We start from the raw sequence: 23,763 nt of genomic DNA, 5'->3' as shown, positions 1-23,763 counted from the left end.
GCAGCCAGGCAGTGGTGGCTCACGCCTGTAATCCCAGCACTCGGGAGGCAGAGGCAGGTAGATCTCTGTGAGTTCGAGGCCATCCTGGTCTGCAGAGCTAGTCCAGGACAGGCTCCAAAGCCACAGAGAAACCCTGTCTTGAAAAACAAAAACAAAAACAAAAAAGTCATTTGCAGATTTATAGCTTTACTCAACAATCTTTAATCAGAAGGTGCAGTTTGTCTAGCCACACCTGAATTAAATGGAGGTTGAGCAGCCTTTTCTATTAAGGGACAGATGGTAAATGTTTTCTGTTTTGTAGACATTATCTGCCTCAGACAGTGCTCCTTGACACTGCCATTTTAGTACAAAGTAGCCATGGATGATACATGGGACAATCAGGCATGGCTCTGTCCCAATGAAACTCTAAACAGCCTATGGATTGATTTGGTCTGTGGTGTAGATATTGTTTTTGTTTTCTAAATTAACTTTTTTGGGGGACAGGGTCTCACTATATAGCTCTGGCTGACCTCAAACTCACACTGGACCCTCTGGCTCACCAGTGCTGGGATCAAAAGCATGTGCCATCACATCCAGATTAATGCACTCTTTTTAAAGAAGTGGCATGATAGGAGCACTACGTAGTTCCTGTACTTAGTAGTGGTGATGTTTTAGATCAGCAGAATGGCTGTTCTTGAACACGCCAAGAGGAAGATGTTTAAAGTTGGAAAGCTGTTGAACCACTGAGCAATTACAGAGTGTCTTCATTTAGAAGCAAGTATAAAGAGAATGGTAAATGTATCGGGAGGAAGCCTAGAGAGGTTCTCGTCATGTTACACATGAAGTGGTATTTTTAAATTGCTCCCAACTCACTCATTCTCTCCTTTTAATGTAATTGGCCCACGTTTAAAAGCTTTCCATTGGAAGGTGGCCAAAAAAGACAATTTTTTAAAAACAAAATTTAATTTGAGTCAAAATTATGTTCCAGTCAGTTAAATAAAGAATATAATGTGAACTTCTGTGAATATTATATTGAATGTACCATTTGTACTCAGCTTATGAGCAAAGTTAAGAAAGCTTGGTCCTTACTATTAGAATGTTATCTTCAGGGTGGAATAGATTACTAAAATGAAGTTCTGTCAGGCGCCAGCCATCCCATTACATTCATTAAATCACACGCTAGAGTCTTCTTTCATCAATTTGGCTCAGTCTTTAAATGAAAGCTGGGTCTCCCTTCTCAGATTTGTTGTCGGCCTGATAATGTCAGTGGTGCTGCCAGAGCTTTTCATTATCCCTGTGATGTCTGGATAGTGGCAATGAAGTTTATAAATACCTTTAAATGTCAGATTGAGGAGAAGAGGGCCTGGAGATAGGAACATGGAGAGCAGCCTTTAAAAAGGCGATTCTTGTGTATCTTCAGAGGAAACCCAGTGAGCTAAGCAGCCATATTGCTTGGTATCTAGTTTCTGAGGTGTCCAGGCTGCCACATGCACACAGTTCTTTGTGATCTCTGTGTTGCTATAGGCTTTGGTCCAGCACGTGTACTCTGGTGCTGCTGCATGTTACAAAACCATGACTGTCAAAACTGTGGTTGGTCAGAAAGCAGAAAATTTGATCAAAAGACCAAAGAGAGATCACTCCTGTATAGAAGGACAAACCTGAGCACAGGAAATAAATCGGCATTTAACAAATATCTTTTCAGGTAGAGAATAATATCTGGAAAGAATTGGCCATGATTCCTACCCTGCAGCTCACATTAAAGGAACCTGAAGAAGACCACGTTGTGTAGCTATCCCAGTGAATATTTGATGTTCTAGCAAGTCCCCAGCTGCTGGATCACTGAAAACAGTCAGGAGCAACAAGAGAGTGGATTCAAAAATCAAGATTCTTTTTAATACTCTTATGCAAGAGAATGAAATAAATGTTAAAATACAGCAGTGGGCATTGTATGTGATGAGCATGATGCACACAGTTTGCTTAAAGTTTACATGAGACCAGTGATACAGCTTCATCAGCAACAAGACATACTCGGAGTCTGTCATCTTCTATAAACACAGCCAGCTCAGTGTCTGGGACAAACCAGGAACCCCAGTGTTTGGGAGGTAGAGGCAGGAGGATTGGAAGTTCAAACTCACCCTGCTACGTATCAAGTTCCAGGTTAGACTAGGCTACATTAGACCCCAATAAACAAAACATCAAATGTCATACATGGTTTCTTTTCTGTTTGTTTTAATTTACTTCGTGGTTTTGTTTGGTTTTGTTTTTAGACAGGGTCTCTTGTAACCCAGCTAGTCTTGAATTCACAGCATAGCTGAGACTGGCCTTGAACTCCGATCCTCCACCTCCCTAGTCCTAGAGTCACACCAGACTCCACCAAACCCAGTTCCTCTTGCCATTTAAAAATCAAAGGAAAACTTGGCAGATTGGGCTTTGTTTTGTTTTGTTTTTTTATTCAGGTTGCTATGACAGGTTAGTGAGGGAGCTGTGAGCACACATGCTTTGCTAATGTCACATGTGAATGCAGAGTGAGGTTTTTCTGTCAAACATTGTAACAAGTGACAGGTGGTAAACTCAGTGAAAGTCCCCAAAGAAAGAAATTGTCTAGAGAGCTCAGTCATTGGTTGTCACAAATAGCACATGGTTGTCACTTTCTCTGTCCATGGTATGCAAAGTTGAGTCAAGCATGACAGCCGTGTGTGTGTGTGTGTGTGTGTGTGTGTGTGTGTGTGTGTGTGTACGTGTGTGTACACATGCGCGCGTGCAAAAGTAGACTGCCCTTACCTTTGTCTCCTTGGTTCGTTCAGTTGAGGAGAGGGACTTGAGAGTGGAGAAGCGGCGTCACAAGAGCTAAGGGCCCAGCTGAGATGCAAGTCAGGCCTCTGTGACTGCAGGTGTCCATGCTGAACCTGCCCTATGCAGGAGATCAAAATGAAAAGTCTTCAAAAGGGAAGAAGTATGCAGCTGTGTAACTGCCATAGTAACATGACAGGATATTGTATTGTAGGGAAGACTGAGTTATTCTCAGCACTCCGAAGGCTAAAGCAGGGGTTCAGAGCCATCTGGGGTTACATAGCAAGACCACATTTCACCAACCAAAACAATAACAAAATGCTAAGTTGTGTAGCTTCAGATATATTGGAATTACAATAGACAGACTAGAGCACTGGGTCTTTAATTAGCCACTCTGACTACAGAAAATGGCCATATCCTCTGAGGCAGGCAGCAGAGAGCGTAGTATAACCACAGAGTCTCCGCAGTCAGACACTGCAGTACAGCCTACAACCTTGTTAGCCAGCTGTTTTATTTTGGACAAGTTGCTTGACTTCTCTGTGACACAAGTTTCTCATCTCTGACATGGAGCTAGCAGAAGGGAGCAGTTGTGAGGCTTTGATGTGCTGGTACATTAGAAAGTCTGTAGAAGAACACCTGTACACCACACGGTCAGGGTGTGCTGGTACATTATAAAGCCCATAGAAGAAACCTGTACACCACACCTTCAGGGTGTGCTGATACATTAGAAAGTCTGTAGAAGAAACCTGTACACCACACCTTCAGGGTGTGCTGGTACATTAGAAAGTTGGTAGATGAACACCTGTACACCACACGGTCAGGGTTCTTCTTACTTAACTTTGCTCTTATTTGATACAAGTTAGAAGTTAGTGGCAGAGGTTATTTCGGGTTGAATGTACATTAGCTTCTCGTCACTGTGAGGTAAAGGTTAAAGATAGACGGAGAGAGTATGCACAATGTGAAGGGAAACACCGGTAGGTGGGGCTACGTCTCTGTACCAGTGCTAGTACTGCAAAAACAATATAAAATCTACAAATAAGAGGGCTGGGTAGGGCTATTGCCCCCAACTGCTCCCGAACACGTGGTGCTCAGGGCTACACAGGCCCTCTGCACTGGTGTAGCAGGGGTGGAAAAGACAGTGCAGCCACCCTGGAACTTGCCCACTTGGCCTCACTCCAGAATCTCCTCCCTGTGTTCTGCTCTCGGATACTTAGAGCTTATGCTTCTGGGTAGAGGATTTGAAAAGATATGAAGAACAATATGTTGGTTACTGTGTCCCCAGCATGGAAGGACACTTGCTTACACCTCTCCTCTTTTCTCCTGGCCCCGACAGACCCAGCTGCTCCATGCACTGCAAGAGAGCTAAGCATGACCTCACAGCTTAAGAAATTGCAGGAGACCATTGAGCAGAAAACCAAGATAGAAATTGGGGATGTCATCCGTGTCAGAGGCTACGTGCACGTGTTCAGAGAAGAGCGAGAAGTCCGTGCCTCCATGTATTGTAAGCACAGGGACTTTCTGCCAGGCGAGCTGCTCTTCTGGGTGAGGGCTCTGTAAACGCTTGTTTAGCTCCAGGTCAGACTTGCAAAAGTTCACATAAGATTTCATTCTAACGGGGAAACTATGTCCAGCATGCTGTTTTTAGGAAAACAGCATTTTAAAACTGTATTTTGAAGAACGTTAGTTAGAAGTAGATTGAGAAAGAATGAATTATTGACTCTATATAGTTGGTGAGTTTATTTGGACAGCACCACCGTTTCTGAAGTACTTTGAAATTCTAAATGTCAGTCCATTAGGGCAGAGTGCTCCAGTTCTTCAAAGGATGGAAATGTCTTGAGCACCATTAAGCCCATTAACGTTAATGAAAATAGCTAATTAGAAATAGTCCTGAATCACCCTTTTACACTGTGCTGGTTGGTTTTCAGGGGAAAATCTCAAAAGCAGCCAGGCATGGGTAACACACACCTTCAATTCCAGCACCCAGGAGAGAGAGGCAGGCAGATCCCCATGCATTTAAGGCCAGCCTGGTCTACATAATGAGTCACAAGTTAGCCAGGGCTATATAGGGAGGACCTGTCTTAAATAAATATATCAATTCCAAGGGCTGGCCCTATAGTACATCAGCATAAAACAAAAATGAGGATAACAGTCCTGCCCCACCCCAGATGTGCCTGTCACACATGAGGCATTGCCTTCTCTCTCAAGGGATGGCTGGGGACTATTCTGTGACTCTGGACTGCTGTCCTGTCAGTGATTTGGATGTGGAAAGAAGCGCTCTCAGAGTCTTCTGTGGCATCTTTTTCCTGGGATTTTAGATAAGGTGGACGATCCAGTGTGGAACCTTCAAATTGCAAGGATGCTCGAGCTGCCTGTGCTCTACAAGAGAATATATGACCGGCCATTCCGCAACCCCGCCCTGAAGGATGAAGAGGCACCAAGGTGAGTTCACCACACTGCTTGAGAACATGATGGCAGCAGTGATGTCTAGCAGGAGGAGCCAGGAGCTGGGTGACAGGACAGATCCACAGATACTCGCCTGAGTACCGTGGGGCTCCAGTCCTCCCTGCCTCGGTTTCCTCTCCTGCAAAGTGGAGGTGACTGTAGCATAGAGGTTCTAGGGTTGTGAAGGAAACACAGTATATTATAATTAGAGTTTCTAAAGGAGGGGTGCACACATGAGTACTTGCATGGTGGCTGAAACTTCTTCAAATTAGAGGAAAAACTTTACAGATCCAAGAAACTTAGCAAACCCTGAGGTGATAACCGTGGATAAAACTGCACCAAGGCCTTTCACAGTCAAAATACTGTGCCACGGGTTACCACAACCCTGATCCTGCAGCTCCCACCATAAAACAACATGCCACAGTGCACCTCGACCCTGATCCTGCAACTCCCACTATAAAACAACATGCCACAGTGCACCTCGACCCTGATCCTGCAACTCCCACTATAAAACAACAAAAACAACTGCATTGTTCTCAACCAGGACAGATTTTATTCCTATATAGTAGAAAAAACAAACAGAGCCCAGGAGGAATATAAATATACAGGCATTGGCTAAAATATGAAATGAGATAAAGAAAATCACTTACCAGTGCCCTCCTGGTGGCTTCAAGCTAGGAAGGCAGAATGAGGAGGTGTCTTAGTTAGGGTTACTATTGCTGTGATGAAACACCATGACCAAAGTAACTTGGGGAGGAAAGGGTTTATTTGGCTTACACTTCACATCACTGTTCATCACTGAAGGAAGTCAGGGCAGGAACTCAAGCAGGCAGGATCCTGGAGGCAGGAGCTGATGCAGAGGCCATGGAGGTGCTGCTTACTGGCTTGCTCTACATGGCTTACTTAGTCTCCTTTCTTTCTTTCTTTCTTTTTTTTGTGTGTGTGTGTTTGTTTTGTTTTGTTTTGTTTTTTTTGTTTCTGTTTTTGTTTTTTGAGGCAGGGTTTCTCTGTGTAGCTTTGCGCCTTTCCTGGAACTCACTTGGTAGCCCAGTCTGACCTCGAAATCACAGAGATCCACCTGGCTCTGCCTCCCGAGTGCTGGGATTAAAGGCGTGCGCCACCGCCACCCAGCTCTCAGTCTCCTTTCTTATAGAACCCAGAACCACCAGCCCAGGAGTGGCCCCACCCACAAGGACTGGGCCCTTCCCCATCAATCACTGATTAAGAACATGTCTTACAGGCTTGCCTTCAGCCCAGTCTTATGGAGGCCTTTTCTCTGCTGAGTGTTCCTTCTCCTCAAATGACTACAGCTTGTGTCAAGCTGGCAGAAAATCAGCCAGCACAGGAAGGACACTTTACTAGGTGGGGCAGACGGGCTAGAATGGGTAAGAGTACCTGTTCCCCAAGTGTGAGGACCTGAGCTATCGCAGCCCTATATTAAAGTCTGGGCAGGCTGGTGCGCAAACTTGTGACCCCAGCAGTGTAGGGGCAGAGACAGGAGGATCACTGGGATTTGCTGTCTATTTCTTTACCTCTAAATTCAATGAGAGATCTGGTCTCATGGGAATAAGGGGGAGAGCAATAAAGCAGGGCACCTGGTGTTTTCCTCTGGCCTCTGCGTGCACACAGTACACTCACACGCACAAACTTGCACATGCACACACACGCATGCACACACACACACACACACACACACACATCCATCACGGGCATACACATAGCCATCACACACACTTAGTTTGCTATGCTAGAGAATGAACCAGGACCAAACTCATGCTAGGCAAGTGCTCTACTGCTGAGCTGTGCCCTTTACCTTTTTAAACATGTAAATACATTACTTAGACAATCAGTCATATTTTCAAACAGTACAAACAGTAGATGTTTATAACACAGAAAGTGGAAATTGTCTCCGAGCACTACTACCCAGACGTTAGCAGTGTTCCTGGGTTGCCATGGTTCCCTTTAGATGCCTTTATTCTGTGCATACACAGCACAAACATCACTTAGCTATTTAATGGGATTTTTTCTCCCCCTCACAGAAATGGTCACCCCTCCATGCTGTTCTTGACCTGTTTTTATAATCTATCATGAATGGCTGTCAATATGTGCAGTTCCACCATAGCCACACGATGGCCGTTTTGTAAAGAAACAAACAAACAAAACCCCAAAACAACAACAACAACAAAAACAAGCACCAGTGTAAAACGCTGTCTCCTAGCTAGCTCTTGGTTTTATGCACACCAAAAGGAACAGAGGTGATGGTTTCTGCAAGGCATTTGAAAACTTTGCCCCTGCAGCAATACGAACACTTTGGATCTCGCCGGCCTCACGTCTTTGTTGAGTGAGAGAATCAAAGAATTTCTCCAGGAGAAGAAAGTACAGACCTTCTACCAACAGGAGCTGGAAGTGGTGGAGTCTTTGCGGTCCCTGGCCAGCCAGCCTGTGCTGCACAGCAGCTGCTCAGACCAGGTAAGTAGGGCGTGCTCATGGGGGACTCAGCCTGCACCTGAAGGGTGAGGGCACGAGGGACTGGTGGGAAGACTCGTGGGGTGGAATCCAAAAGCAGAGGTCCCGGCTCTAGCACGTGCCATTTCTATTCTGGAAAGGTCACTGACCACTAGGAATTTGAAATGCGGCTGGGTCTGCCCTTGTCCGCCCTTTACTTAATCACATTGCACTTAATGTCTGAGTAGAAAATAATAGCAGGCTAAGGTCACAGCACCTCGCTGTCAGTACTCGCTAAGATGGGCATTTAATCTCAGAGCAGGTAAAGGAGGGTAAGGAGGTAAGAGGAGAGAATTATCCTCCCTCCAAGATGATGATTGGCCAGCGAGGTGATGCCTGAACCAGGGCTTTAACGACTTGGTCTTTTCCTTGAAAAGGTTAATCTGTCCTGTTGTAGGAATTCAGATAAAGGCCAAGCTGCATTCAGTCATGTTCATTACTAAAAAGTTCAAAGAACTTTCCTGTTGCTCTTGGTGATGCCTCTGGCAAGTCTTGCGTTGCTCATGTCCCAGGCTGGTTTGTTGTTCGGTGTTTCTGTCATATGCAATCAAGACTCACTAGAAATTGTGGGTTTAGGCTTTCCTTGCCTTTCTGTTCTTGGGCTTGCGCTCTTGTGTGTGACTCGTGTATTTCCTTTTAACTGTGTAATCTCAGCTCACAGATCCTCTCCTGGCCTCCTCATCCTCTCTGACTGCTGCTTGCCCGTCACTGTCTTCAGAGATCTGTATCTGAATGTCACTTGCGCTTCTGTGTTCTGACCCTGTTGTGTGCGGTGCCACTGGTACTCGCCCTCCCTGCCCTCCGTCAGTTACATCTGTGTCTGTGATGTCACTGCCGCTTGGTCCCTTGCTGTCCTCACCCTGTTACATCCTGGTGTGTGATGTCACTGGCACATCTGTTGTCTCCCAGAATGAAAGGCCTGTGAGAGCAGAGGCCGTCTGTCATATTCTTTGCTCTCTACACAACCTCCGACAGGACTGGAGAAAGCAGACTCTTGTTAATGAATGACGGTTTTATAAAATCCAGATGGTCCCAGAAAGTGACAAGTGTGTTTCCCTCCCATCCTCTCTCCCACCCTGTTCCTGGTCTCGGGTCAAGCACCATCCTAGTCTCCTGAGCATGTACCTGGCTATATGCTGAGCCTGTATTGGCAGTGGTGTTACAGCCCTTCTCTTTATCCACATGGGAGTACACTGTGGTCTTCTTCAGGAGACCTAGGTCTTCAGTGAGCAGTGCGTCTTTCCGTTCTTTCCTGGTGGAGTCTGCCACCATCTAAACGCTCTCAGTACCTGTGCCAAGGATGAGTTCACACATACTCAGTCCCCATTCTGCAACCGCCCTGACGTTTTCCTCTCCAGTCACCAGCCAGGCTGCTCTGAGTGTCCTGTCGTATTCTGCATGCTGCTGGGGGGACAGGTACCATCTCAGAATCCCAGCTCCTGCCTGACCCTTGCTTCTTGGATTTGTTCACATGCCTAATTACCTCTTCCTGGCAACAGGCCGTGTGCCCAGTGACCCAGGATTTCATACAGAAATACGAGGGTTAGTGTTTCAGAAAACACTCAGGTGGAGAAGGTCATGGCTGGGAGCTTTGTTCTTTGCCAAGGTTGCCTCTAAACAGCCTTGTCTCTCCAGATGTCCACTTCCCATTGGCCATATTTCCATTTTATCATTTAGAAGATCCTCAGAGACAAAGACCATCTAGGACTTCTGATGGCTCTCAGTGTGCTTGCCAGTAACTCCCTTCCTCCCTGTCTTCTCTCCCCCTTTCCTTTTAAAACATCTTTTCAATTGTGTGTGTGTGTGTGTGTGTGTGTGTGTGTGTGTGTGTGTGTGTGTGCACATGCCACAATGAGAGTGTAGAAGCCTGAGGACAACCTGCAAGACTCCATTACATCCTTCTGCCATCTGGGGCCCAAGGATCAAGCTCATGTTGTTAGACTTGGCAGCGAGTACCTTCATATTGTTGTTTGTTTTTTGCTCTTTTTTGGGGGGAGGGGGACCCCCACCCAGCTCCCAAATAAATCACACATGGAGGCTTATTATTATTACTTACGAATGCCCAGCCTTAGCTTGGCTTAGTCTCTAGCCAGCTTTGCTTAAATTACCCTGTCTACCTTTTGTCTCTAGACTTTTCCTTTTCTTTTTCTGTATGCCTTTCTCTGTTTCTTACTTCGTGGCTTGCTGTGTAGCTGGGTAGCTGGCCCCTGGAGTCCTCCTCCTTCTCTGGCTCCTCACTAGCTCCCTTCACTTTTCTCCTTCTGTATATTTCCCTGCCTGCCAGCCCCTCCTTTCCCCTGCATTGCTGTTGGCCATTGAGCTCTTTATTAGACCACTGGGTGTGTTAGACAGGCACAGATACACAGCTTCACAGAGTTAAACAAATGCAACATGAACAAAAGTAACACACCTTAAAATGATATCCTACTACACCTTCACTTGGAGGCAAGCACCTTTTCCAGCTCCGCATCTCACAGGCCCTCCTTTTTCTTTGGAGACATGATCTCGTTCTGTAGTCCAGGCTGTCCTGGAGCCTGTTATGTAACTTAGGCTAGCCTTAAGTTCATGGTCCCTTCTGCATCAGCCTCTTACGTCTTAGGACTTCATGTGTGTGCTGCCATACCCACTACGAAGAAGCATTAAGAAGTGAAACCCACCTTCTTGCAGAGCCACGGTGGCTGCAGTGAGTTAGGAAGACTTAAGGACTCGCCCAGTCAGAATGGGCAGCGGGGACGTTTGGGAGTGCTGTCTTTTAGCAGAAGCTTAGAGCAGAAAATTGTGCCTGCCCAGTGCTGCGTATTTAAAAAGCAAAGAATACGGTGCTGCATTTGTTTGTCTTTGAAAATGATTTCTTCCATCAATTATGAATCAGTCAGTTGAATTGCACTGCTTGGGAGGTCAGTGTCACTCAATTGAATTCCATTTAATAGCACCCTGGGAGACTGCAGATGCTCACGACATGGAAACCCGAGAGCCTTGGGCAGTCTCCGTTAGCACTCTTGTGGGCTTTGTGAGCTCAATTCCCTTTCTCTTTCTTTCTTCTGATTTTTTTTTTAACATCATCCTTCTTAGCAAATCCAGAAACATGATAAGCAGATCTTGCAAGACCATTGTTTCTCTGACAGCTGGATGGATGCTGAGTTTGTTTGGGAGTGCAGACTATATATTTCAGGAAGCCACCCTGTTCCTGCAGGGCCTGAGCCCCCAAGTCACTGCTTCACTCTGTGAGCAATTTTGGTTTCCTGAATCGTGCATGTCTGTCATTGTTCCTTTGAAAATGACAAGCAAAACATAGTCCAGGAAGCTTCTGGCTTTCCAGAAGAGACCCCTGGAGGCCCTGCTCCCAGGACCGAGTCTTTAAAGCAGCCTGGGAAGCACATCCTGAGGTCACGTGAGGCAAGTGTCTCTGGAAAGGATGTTCCCCATTGTTTGCAGTCACTGAGCTGACTGGGTCTGCTCTGTCCTCCTGTGACAGCTATGCTGCCTGTGCTCCCCTGGGCCTGCGTGCCCTCTCCCGCTATCCCAGCCTTCAGAGGAGGGAGCTGATTGTCCAGCAGCGTGAAGGCAACGCTGTGAACAGACAAATCAAAACTGAGGCACAGAACAGTTAGCAAGTGTGACCCTCCGGAGAGACTTCTGGCCTTGCCTAAATACCGTCCTGCTCAGTTGACACAGGCCGGGAGTGGGCTGACTCAGCACAAGCAAAGCCTGTTGGGTGAATTCATAAACCAGTCCGTCTGGGGAGTTAGTCGTAGGTGATGGAAGATGAAACTTACTTCTGTTTCCTCCCTGTGCAGGCGGAATCCAAGAACAGCACCACTTCCGATACAGTTCACAGTGTGTTTAAGAATGCTATACAGCTGCTGCAGGAAAAGGGACTCCTGTTCCAGAAAGATGGTGGCTGTGATAAGCTGTACTACGTAAGAGACCTGTAGCTTAAGTTCCTCTCTGTGGCTACCACTACATACACATTTATACTTAGGAACGCCTACCTCCTTGTTTCTAAAATAATCATCAGGAGGCGGGTAAGTCAGAAGTGCATGTTAGCTCTTACCTTTTCAAAATCTAACTCTTATCATTGGTTTTGTGAAACAGTCTTGATCTGTAGCCCAGGTTGGCCTTGAACTCATAACCTTCTGCCTCCGTCTCTCCGGTGCTGGGATTGTAGGCATGTGCCACTACAACCGACCCACACAGCCTCTTGAAACCTAATATCCTTCTAAATATTTATTTGTACATTGACAGATGAATAATTTAGAAATATGTTCCTATGGCTTTTTTGTTTTATTTTTTGAAAAAGCAATCATCTTCTAACTCAGAAATCCTTATCCTCAGCACCATTGGGCAGATGAGAGTCAGGGACTCTCCTGCATACCAACATCCTTGGCCTTACCCACTAAGCACCATAGCATCTCCCTTGTTATGGCAACCAAAAAACGGCTTTAGGCATGACGAAATGTCCCACTGCTGCAATAACACTCAGCACCTCTTTGGGAACCATGGTCCATCCCCATCACCCTTGCACATCAGTACCTGTGAATCTACCCCGCTCTTCCTGATACCCTTGGTTCTGTACTGTGAATATTCACCAGAACTTTCTAGCCATTCTTTTCTGACAAACACTACAGTGTTGTGTGACTTTTGGTATCACAAATAGTGTTGCCTGGCCTATCTACGTGGCTATCTTTGTGAGTTCATGTCAGAATTCCTCAGAAGGAGAGAGGTTTCAGGTGGCACCTCCAGTCAACCTCCCTGAAGGCCTTGCCTGCTCCTCCCCACAGAGCACAGGCATGGCTGCTTGTTTGTCTCATTCTTTTCAAGTTTAAAGTTTGCCTCTTGCTGCCTACCTTTGATCTGGGAGGCACTAAACTAGGCCTCCTGGAACCACCCCTGTCCACTGCAGAGGTGGCTTAAGGGGACCGGGAACCTGCTGGAGTCAGGCTGGAGGGCCTCACTGCTGTCAGACTCACTAGGGTTTCCTCAGCAGGGCATTTCCTCTTCCTTTGTTTAAGTGGGAGGGGTTTTCCACGGTGTTGAGTGACTTGTGGGGGAGGCAATCTGGTATACCAGGAGGGAGTGCTGTCCACCCAAGGGTGGGGGACAGAGTAGGACATGGTGTCAAGCCAAGCAGGGAAGCCCAGCTGGAGTCCTCTTGGACACTTGTGCCTCCTTGCTCCCTGGGTGGCCTCTCTCAGGGTCTGTGGAGAGCAGCCCTCCCTGTGGAAGCAGCAAGAGCCAGGGCAGCTGCCCAGGGCGAGGTGTGGCAGGGCTGGGCACTTCCTCCTGTGAATCACCATGAGCTGGAAGGGTAGTCAAACAAGAATAGATCCCATGTCCCCTCTGTGACTGACCCTCCCCTTCCACTCACGCCTGATCTGTGGGTTTCCTTTCTCCTGAGGCCCCGCTGGACATAGTTATCATGGCAGTGCCCACACTTCTGTCTGCTTGCACATTTCCTTTTCACACTAACCCCGTAAGTCGAAAGTCATCCAGTGGCCTGCTCTGAAAGTCAGGTCTCACAGGCGTCCGTCCGTCAGTCCATCTGTGGGCTTCTCTACCGCCCAGGTCTTGAGCTGCCACAGGCGGGACTCTTCCTCCCCACTTTTATATGCTCTGTTTCCTTCCTTCAACATTCCCTCCTTTCTTCTCCCCTCCCCCCCCCCCCCTCCTTTCTCCCCCCCCCCCCCGTTTCCTTTGTCTTCCCTCCTCCTCTCTTCCTCTTTCCTTCCTTCCCTTTTGCCCTTGCCTTTCCTCCCTGTCTCTTCTGTTACTGTATTTCCTGCTGATCTGAGTGCGAAACTTGCTGCTCATTCAGAAAGAACCATGGTTGTGTCTGCTGCCTACGAGGACAGAGGGCGTTTTAGATAAACTCGATGCTCTGTCTTGCTGGCTTTCCCATGCCCACTTCTTCTTTAATTCTTCCTTGTGTTTAGAAGAAGAGAAACTAAAGAAAGACAAGACAGGCGTGGGGGCAGAGAGGGAGGAGTGCTGGGATGATGGAGACAGAGGGAGGAGTGCTGGGATGATGGAGACAGAGAGGGAGGAGTGCTGGGATGATGGAGACAGAGAGGGAGGAGTGCTGGGATGATGGGGGCGGAGAGGGAGGAGTGCTGGGATGATGGAGAGGGAGGAGTGCTGGGATGATGGAGACAGAGGGAGGAGTGCTGGGATGATGGAGACAGAGGGAGGAGTGCTGGGATGATGGAGACAGAGAGGGAGGAGTGCTGGGATGATGGGGACGGAGAGGGAGGAGTGCTGGGATGATGGAGACAGAGAGGGAGGAGTGCTGGGATGATGGAGACAGAGAGGGAGGAGTGCTGGGATGATGGGGACGGAGAGGGAGGAGTGCTGGGATGATGGAGACAGAGAGGGAGGAGTGCTGGGATGATGGGGACAGAGAGGGAGGAGTGCTGGGATGATGGGGACGGAGAGGGAGGAGTGCTGGGATGATGGGGACGGAGAGGGAGGAGTGCTGGGATGATGGGGACGGAGAGGGAGGAGTGCTGGGATGATGGGGACGGAGAGGGAGGAGTGCTGGGATGATGGGGATGGAGAGGGAGGAGTGGCAGGATGAAGGCCAGAGGCTTTGAGCACTCGTGCTCTTTCAAAAACACCACAGCAAAAAGGGAAATGCTGTGAGTGGGTTACAAGTGTGTACGAAGAAAACTGCCCCTTCAAGGCACAGAATTCTAGTTCTTCTCTACCTTCTGGCCCCGATGAACCAGCTCCTGAGGGTGACTCAGATGCTTAGGGACAGAGCTGAGTTGCCTAAGCCCAATATCAGGACCACATGGGGGGTGGGGCGTAATTTTCATGGAATCTGCAGAGCTGTTCCCATGCTCGATTGACATACTTCTGTGTTCCCAAACCATGTTTTCTCTCTGGACTCTCCAGGTGACCAACAAGGACAAAGACCTGCAGCAAAGGATCTACCAGATCATTAAGGAAGAGTGCCAGAAACCAAATCGTAAGTGGATGAGGGACGTTGGTGATGAGCTGGCGCAGCCAGGGTTCCCTCCCCAGAACTAGACAGAATCAGGATGTTCAGGAAGAAGACAGCCAGGGCTTCTGTCATCTCCAAGCCTCAGTTTCCTCTCCTTTAACACACACATTCTCCTCGAATTGTCCCTTGGACTTTAGGTGGATGGAGAAGTCAACACTAGAGCACCTTTAAACACCCCTGGGGGTTCTGATCCTGTAGGGAATGAGCTGGAGGCTGACAGCTAAGCCCCCCCCCCCCCGGGATTTCTGACACACTGAATTGAGCTGCCATGCTCAGCTTTGAGAAAGGCTCCTAGTCCCCATGTCTTCAGTTGCATTGTTACCTATGCTTAGCAAGCACTGCCTTTGAACATTAATTGACAGTTCCCCTCATTTCAAACATCAAGGCCTTTTAGGGTGGGGCAGACTGGTTCTAGACATTATGACTCATGAATAATGAAATTCAGTCATCTTGGAAACTGGTAAGTTATAAATGAAATGGCTTGGAAAGTAGTCCAGTTTTGTGGGGTTAGGTCAGCCTCTAGTGTTCAGACACTCACACTGTAGCTAATGTGACAACATGGGTACAGATTTCAAGCTCATTACAAAGATCAGCCTCTAGTGGCCAGACACTCACACTGTAGCTAGTGTTACAACATGGCTACAAATTTTGTGCTAATTACAAAGAAAACATGGGTCTTACCTTGAGTCTGTATGGACTTGTCAGTCTTCCAGGTGACTTTTCAGAGCCTACCTTGTAAACATCCTTATGTCAGCATGATCCTGAAATGGGAAGGGTTGTTAGCCCCAGGCCCCCAACCTATTTTCTTTGTCTCTGGAGAAGACATCACTCCCTTCAGACCCAGACAGACAGGTTGAGTCATAGGTAGAGTGGCGCCATGTCACCCTGTTGTTTAGGACCCAGTGAGATCAGAACCCAATGTGTGTAACAACCAGTCTTTTAATAAAACAACCAGGGCTGGAGAAATGTCTCAGCATGTAAGAGCACTAGCTGCTTTTCCAAAGGTCCCAGGTTCAATTCCCAGCACCCACATGGCAGCTCACAACTGTCTGTAACTCCAGTTCCAGGGCATCTGACACCCTCACACAGACATATATGCAGGCAAAATACCAATGCACTTAAAATATAAGTTAAATATTTAAAACAACAATGTGGTGTATTGTGTTCCCCAAAATATTGTGCACCCTAATAAAATTATCTGCGTTCAGAGAACAGAACAGCCACTAGATACAGAGGCTAGAAAATAGTGGCACTCACGCCTTTAATCCTATCATTCCAGAGTAGAAATCCCTCTGGATCTCTGTGAGTTCAAGGCCACATTGGAAACAGCCAGGCATGGTGACACACGCCTTTAATCCCAGGGAGTGACGGCAGAAAGCAGAAAGATATATAAAGCATGAAGACTAGAAACTTTTGAGCAGCAGTTCAGCTGAGATCCATTTGGATGAGGACTCAGAGGTTTCCAGTCTGAGGAAAGAGGATCAGCTGAGGAACTGGGGAGGTGAGGTAGCTGTGGCTTGTTCTGTTTCTCTGATCTTCCAGCATTCACCCCAATACCTGGCCCAGGTTTGATTTTATTAATAAGACCTTTTTTTTTTTTTTTTTTGAGCTGAGGATCGAACCCAGGGCCTTGTGCTTTGCTAGGCAAGCGCTCTACCACTGAGCTAAATCCCTGACCCTTAATAGGACCTTTTAAGATTCCTGCTACACAACAACAACAAAAACCTCAAAGCAGTCTCTTATTTTAGTAAATGAATGTTGTTTGGTTTATTCAGAATAATAATAAAAGCACCCAAAGCAGGCATGATCCCAAAGTGTGGCCCGGTAACCCCAGCACTGAGAAGGCTGAGGCAAGAAGATGAGCACTTATGGGCAGCCCGGGGTGAGAGTGAGACACACACTCCTCCCTCTTCCTGCCTCCCCATTCTGGGGTGTGTGTGCACATGTGTGTGCACGGAATCCAAAGAGGACTCTCAGTGACCTGCTCTCTCTCTTTCTCCCTAAATCGGGAGGTGGGCTGGCAACCATCACGCTCCAGGTATCTCCTGTCCTCACCCCTGCTCTACACACACACACACACACACACACACACACACACACACGCACACGCACACGCACACGCACGCGCACGCACACAGTGCTGGGATTCCATGCAGCTACACCTGGCTGGTTTTACACGGTTCTGAAGACTTGAAAACTTGGGTTTTTATGCTTCCCAAACAAGCCACCTCTCCAGCCCGCTGTCTCAAAAAGCAAAACCTAACAAGCATCCTTTAGTTGAGAGAGGAAGCATGTCCACTGTCTAAGGAGTAGTACTTTGCACAATTCCCAGCCAGAAGGAGTGAGGAGGTGCTGTGGTCCCAAGATATCATCTCCTACTCTGAATCCCAGGCCCCTCAGCCTTAGGTTGGCATTGAGACGAAAAGCTTATAGCTTGGCACCTGTAAAGTAAATGAAAGGGATTCACACTTCCTTTCTTGGGCGGACCTACAGCCTGGTGGTAATGCCAGACACTGGGCTGTTAATCTCCAATTCCCTGACTTCTAAGGGGAAAAGCAAGCTTTACATCTTTCTCATTGGATAGACAATCCTGCACACTCAACATTCCTGGTTTTCCTGGAGATCTGTGGGCTCAAGGACCTTCATGCTGTGCTCCCAACACATGAGGGCCTCTTAGAGCTATAGGCCAATCGCCTAGCTCAGGTAACATCCCAGTGATTGGCATTATCTGTTGGGGCAGGCTACATCAAGTTCCTACAACCAAGACTGCAGGTGGCTAGTAATCTAAATGACCCTTATAGTCAGGGGCTCTCCTAAGCTCACAACCAGGAGTGGAGACACCTAATAGTCTAAATGACCTTACACTATCTGTATAGCCAGGAACTGAATTCTAGGTTACAGAGTACTAGTGCAAGACCTCACAGGACTCTTAGTATTGGCTGTGACTGCTTGTCTCCCTCTTGTCATGACCTATGGCACTAAAGAGGATTGTCCTAAATAATAATGTATGCAGATCCTAAAGCGTCAGTGTGAAACTGCACAGAGAAGTCAGATACCATAGCCTCTCCACACTAGGCCAGCATCTGTCTAGGGATGCTCCAGGCACTTGCATCAAGCCAGCAGCCAGCCAGAGATGTTCCAGGCACTTGCAAACACAGAGTCTGTCTTTTTTAGAAACTCAAGGTTAGCCTGTAATCTGCATTGTCTACACCTTGCATTTTCCACCCAGCATTGATTGACTTCTAGAGCTCATTGGCAATTCCACTGTAAATAGAAAAGGGCCTCAAACTTGTAAACAGCTGCATGGTTTCCACGGTTGTCCAGAGAGGTTAGCTGGCCATTTGTTTCGTCATTCCTACTGGGCATTTAGTTCATCTCTTACCTTTCATATAAAATAAGCATTGGGCTGGAGCTCCTTGTTCATTTATGGCGTCTGAACAAAGACTGAGACCACAGCAAAGAAAGTGTCTACACTAAGCCTGTTTTAGGTCCCCTTGAGAGGGGTTTGTCTGAAAGTGGGCAGCATGTGGCATCAGAAAGAGCCTAGCTACAGAACAGGTGACAGTGGTATCTACCTGAAGGATCATTATGAGAATCAGTTCAGAAGCTGTTGAGTCCTAATGTAGGCTGGAAAGAGCTGAGTAAAGTGAGAAGGTTCCCTTTGCCCATGGGACAGTGACTGATAGCCCTTACCTCTAGCCTAGGGTCCTGAAGGGTCATCCTCGCTCTCTACCCCTTAGCCCCCTTAGCTGAATATTGAAACGGGGACTAGCAATTTCAGGTGGAATCTTTGTGTGGATTTTTCTCTATTATAGGTGGCTTAGAGGTTTAAAAACCCTGGATTTCAGCTTTAAGCATGATATAACAGTGGTAAATTATCCTAAAAAGAGTTCCACATTGACAATGTCTTTTTACTCAGAAAATGTTCTCACGAGTAGAAAAACTAAGCACAAAACATGCACATAAGCTTCTTCTCATTTAGATTCACTGGAGACATCAGCCCTTCAACACAGGACAGCCATGTATACAGACCGTGGAACTGCCAGAGCTTCTAAAATGACAGTGTGTGGGGAGTAATGAGGGGCACAGCCACTAGAGGTCACAATCTGATTTTGTTAGCTCAGGACCTTAGACACGGAGGACCACAAAAGACCGTCCCTGTCCACAGCCAGCAAACAGTAAGAGAACTGATTTTGTGGGGTGCTCTGACTTGCTCAAAGCTGCAAAGCACATGAGAGTCAAACTATACTTCACTGAGTGCCTTCCTGGGACCTAAAGCCCTTTTGTTACCACATGAATGCGCATCAGGTGGTTCATGCCAGGGCTGGAGCTGGGGGCGTCTCTCTCTCTCTCTCTCTCTCTCTCTCTCTCTCTCTCTCTCTCTCTCTCTCTCTCTCAATATATATTTATTTATTATCTATACAATGTTCTGTCTACACATATGCCTGCACACCAGAAGAGGGCACCAGATCTCATTATAGATGATTGTGAGCCACCATGTGGTTGCTGGGAATTGAACCCGGGACTTCTGGAAGAGCAGTCAGTGCCCTTAACCTCTGAGCCATCTCTCCAGCCTTTCTTTTAGAGACGAGGTTCCACTTTGACTCGAGATAATATTTATGTCAGAAGATGTCTGCGCTAAGTGCATCGACAAAACATAATGCAGTACCTTCTCATTTTGTGTTGTTCTTGTCTATTTTGTCTTCTTGGTAGGAATAAAAAGAATGCTAACCCATGAAAATAGAATTAATGATCCCCGAGGGCCCCAACTCCCAGAAGGAAACCCAAGGAAGAGGGTTGTCAGCTCTCAGCTTTCATCATTAGGTACCCAGTGGCCTTGGCTTGGGTCAAAAGGCAAAGGTCACTAAACTACAATTGTTACAGATATGACCCAGTGGGAGCCAGGAGAGGAAACATGGACAGGCTAAAGGCAGGAAGCCCTTAGCTGTGGGACCTCATCAAGTCAGGACCTCTAAGAAAAACAGCTCTGCTGTGAGTCTCCAGAGATCCCCTCCTGTGAAGCCAGGGATTCGGTGCCGTGTACCAGAGGAAAGGGTCTGTCAGGGCATACAATTACTGGTTGGAGTCCTTGAAGATAGAGGATCAGAGCATTGAGAAGTAGGCTCTGTCAGTATGGAGGCAGGCATGTAGAGCCTGGACCTGGTTCTGGCTGTGTGGTCATGTAGACCGAGGGATGGAGGTGGCCTGACCATCACGGTCATGTTTACCATAGATGTGGAGAAGGGCTGCCACTTGATGCACATCCTGAGCTGCGTGCGCCTGAACCTCCGCTGGGACCTGAACAAGGCTGTGCTGCAGCAGGTGCTGGAGTTCCTGGAGGACCAGAGTGACATCGTGAGCACTGGAGCTCACCGCTATACTGCCTTCTGAGCAGAACTGCGGACCAAAGATCAGCGGCTTTACCCCAGGTTCTACTCACAGGCATTGTACAGGGACTTACATGTATATATTTAACCTCATAATAAATTCTAATACAGTCACTGGGAAAATAGGATTTGGCTTCCTTCTACTTGCTATGTCCCTGGGATAAATGGCTTTGATATCAGCCGTGACGTGCACAAACTGTCCTTGTCACCTCCTGGCTGGACTTAGTGTCACTCAGAACAGAATGGGAATAAACAGCCCTGCTGGCTTAATCACTGAACTCCGGGACCCTATCTTGATCGAGGGACAGCCTAGGGTAGAGGCTCCTGCACATCTGGAACTGGAGAGGCAGTGGCCAGACAACATTGCTTGAAACCTTTTTCAGACTCCAGGCTACCGGATATTCCCACTGGCTCCCCTGTGTGTTAAAAGCTGACATAGGGACATAGTCTCCTGGAGTGATTGACACTTGCCTCTGGTTCCTGAGGCTCCAGCACTAGCAATGAGGCTGAAGACCTGGGATGCTGAGGTTTCAGATCTTCCCTGGACAAGACAAAAAAAAAAAGATCTGAGACACAGCTGGCAGCATTTTGATTCTTTCCCTTATGACTTGAAAGTTGTCTCAGAACATTTTCCTGCACTCCAGGAGGTGCACAGCTGAATGTGTGGTCCCTTGGTGCCCCTGAAGATGGCAGAGGCTGCCAGCTGGCTGGCTGGCTGGTGTTGTTATTTCCCAGGTTGCTGCTGAGTGTGCAGAACTTGCCATCCAGACGAAGACTTGGTATGTGCCCAGACAGGTGACGGAGTCGTACTTTTGCACAGAATGACAAGGTAGAGAAAACATCTGAGTTATGTAGTAGGCTTGTTGCAACAGCAAATGGTAGATCAGCCAGCAGAAATAAAGTATGGAGAAAGATTTGGAGTTAATTACAGTCATTTCGCAGAGGACACATCTGCCGGAGTCTGCTGTGCTGGCTTTTGACGAAACAGTCGGGATGGCTCAGCTGGAAATCCCTCGGGCCCAGGAGCTGCTCCACCCTCTGTGGGTGAGTGGTTCTACAGTCACAAGCCAGAGTTCCCTTCCTGTCCTGGCCTCTTCGACCTCTGGTGACTCCTTACTCAGGGACGACACAGCCAGCTGTCTTCCCTGTGTTTGGAAGGGTCTCAGCTAAATAGGATCTGCATGGAGTTCTTCCCACAGGTCAGCAGCTGGTCCATGTTGAATGCATCCTGATTCATGGCGCTTCTCAGGAGGGAGCCTAGAATCAGAAGTAAAATGGGCACGTGCTGGGTCAAGCGACCCCATGAGAATTCCTCTCCAGGGAAAAACAGTGCAAATGTGAAAGAAAGCATAAACGCACAAGATGCCCATGACTGCCCAATCTACAACCATTTATATTTGGAGAAGTTAAATATGAACAAATGAAATACTACATGGCCACTAAAATGATGGTGCAGATGGCTACTGTTGCCGTGGGGCAGTATTCCCAGATGTGGTAGGAGGAAAATCAAGTTACAGGGCTGTGTAGTATAAAGCCATTGATAGAAAACTCCCTGTGTGTCTTCACGTACTCAGTAAATGAGTGTAGTGCAGGTCTACACAGACACAGCTCAGCTCCTCCCCTAGAACAGTGGTTCTCATCCTGTGGGTCTCACACCTCTGGCGAACCTCTGTCTCCAAAACTATTTATGTTACGGTTCCTAACAAACAGCAAAATTACAGTTATGAAATAGCAATGAAATAATTTCATGGTTGGGGTCACCACAGTATGAGGAGCTGCATTAGAGGGTCGCAGCCTTAGGAAGGTTGAGAACTAGAAGCGCTTGCTGCATTTACCTTCCAGGACATCAAATCCAGGGCTGCACCTCTCTTCTTAGTCATCTGTCTCCCCAAGTGCCCAAGAGAGAGTCTCAGCCACAGACCTCATTTCTTTCTAGCTGTCGGCTTCTCCAGGGATCCTAACCTCATGGGCCATGCCATTTGCATACTGCCAGACTTCCCAGTTGGCATGAGGATGGGACTGTCTGCCATCCTCACACCCCTATATGTAACCTCATGCTGGCATCTGCTTAGATGTCTTGGAGACATCACCAGCTTGGTGTGTTCAGGGCCAGTCTCGGGATCACCCAGCCTGCCTTGCTCCTCAGAGCCCCCTGATGCAGGAGAAGCCAGCGCCAGCCCCAGATGCTCAGGCCAAGTCCATCAACATCTTTCTCATAGCCCACACCCGAGCTGTACAGCCCCAAATTTGACTCCTTCAAAATGTTTCTAGAACATACTTCTCCTTCTCCCACTTCCACCTTCCTGAAGTATTGCTGTCACCTCCTCTCTGCCCTCTGTCACCTGCTTCATCACTTCTCAGCATGGCATCCACAGGACCCTGTGCTGCTCACTCTCCATGGCTTTGGGTCTTTAGGCAGGAGCCTGAGGCATCCCAGTGGACACCAAGGCTCCGCTAGGCCACACCTCACTGCACTGTGCTCAACCTTTTTTTAGTCTTGCTGGGCACCATGCACCAGGTGTATCGGTGCCTGGTGACAGGCTCTTGTCCTTTAGGTCTTTGTCTGACTCACCTTCTCAGTGAGGCCTACCCGAGCCCTCTTGGCTGATTGTAACCAATTTCTGCTCCCCGGCTTTGTTCTGCCCACAGTGCTGGTTACTGCCTAACACACTCCAGATGTCTGCCTGCTTTCCCTGTTTATCATCTGTCTCCCCAGGAGAATGCTCTAGGAGACTAGAATTCTCTCGTTTCCTGTGTGCCCAGTACCCAGAGCAGTGCCTGGCGCATCTTTCAAAAATCCTACTTTTGTTTATGGCTGGCTGTTTTCCAGCTCCTCATGGCAGCCTCTCCTGAGGGTTTTCCCTAGTGTTTGGAAATTTCTTCAGGCTGGGAGCACTCAGAATTAACATCCCCCAGAGACAAACTCGGCCAGGGTACCTGGGGCATAGGGACTCAGGTCCCTCGTCCTGAGGAGATGTGGCGGTGGCATGTGCTGTCAGTTTCTTGACACGATCAAGTGTCATCCACCTCTCCCAGCTGCCAACTTGATATCTACCAGCGTTCCTTCCTTGCCATCTCCGCTCCTCATCCCTGGTCTCTGCATCCCCCATGTAAAAGGTTTTGCTTTCTTGAAGTCTTTGCCTTGGGGTCCGTTTCTAGACAACACCACATGAATATCCTACTCCCTGATTCATTTCAGAAGTGTTGTATAGATAACTACATATGTCAAACATTACTAGAAATGCCCCCCAAAGCTAACATCTGTTTCCTCTGAAAAGTGAGATGTCAAGTGCTTTCAAATTAATGTCTTTACAAATATTAGCTCTTAATTTATTATTAAAAATAATAAAGTGGGCCAATGAGATGGCTCAGCAGGTAAAGGGACATGGCTAATGACCTGAGCTTGGACCCCAGAGCTTTGTAAAAGTGGAAGGAGAGTTGCCCTTTGCCCTCTGTGTGTGCAATGTGGAGTGCATGCACATCTGTGAGCGCGTGCACGCGCACACACACACACACACACACACACACACACACACACAAATAATACATTTAACATAAGAGGAAGCCGGACAAATGGCTCAGTGTTTAAGAGCATATACTGCTTTCACAGAGTTCCATTTCCAGCAACTACATAAGGTAGTTCACAACTACCTGCCA

The 23,763-nt window shown here is 47.6% G+C and overlaps 1 protein-coding gene across 5 annotated transcripts in view; it reads left to right on the top strand.

The window, feature by feature from the left end:
• Positions 1-20,234, top strand: part of Stn1 (STN1 subunit of CST complex) — a 38,111-nt gene extending 17,877 nt beyond the window's left edge. For all 5 annotated transcript variants that reach the window (XM_036197268.1, XM_036197277.1, XM_036197260.1 and 2 more), the window contains 6 exons: positions 4,103-4,270; positions 5,085-5,208; positions 7,509-7,680; positions 11,514-11,636; positions 14,611-14,683; positions 19,953-20,234. In XM_036197268.1, coding sequence (XP_036053161.1) covers positions 4,103-4,270; positions 5,085-5,208; positions 7,509-7,680; positions 11,514-11,636; positions 14,611-14,683; positions 19,953-20,110 — 818 coding nt within the window. In that variant the 3' untranslated portion in view covers positions 20,111-20,234. The remainder of the gene's footprint in view (positions 1-4,102; positions 4,271-5,084; positions 5,209-7,508; positions 7,681-11,513; positions 11,637-14,610; positions 14,684-19,952) is intronic.
• Positions 20,235-23,763: the final 3,529 nt, after the last annotated feature.

Source organism: Onychomys torridus, chromosome 1, assembly GCF_903995425.1.
Source record: "Onychomys torridus chromosome 1, mOncTor1.1, whole genome shotgun sequence".
NCBI lineage: Eukaryota > Metazoa > Chordata > Mammalia > Rodentia > Cricetidae > Onychomys > Onychomys torridus.
This window is presented reverse-complemented; position numbering and strand designations above follow the sequence as displayed.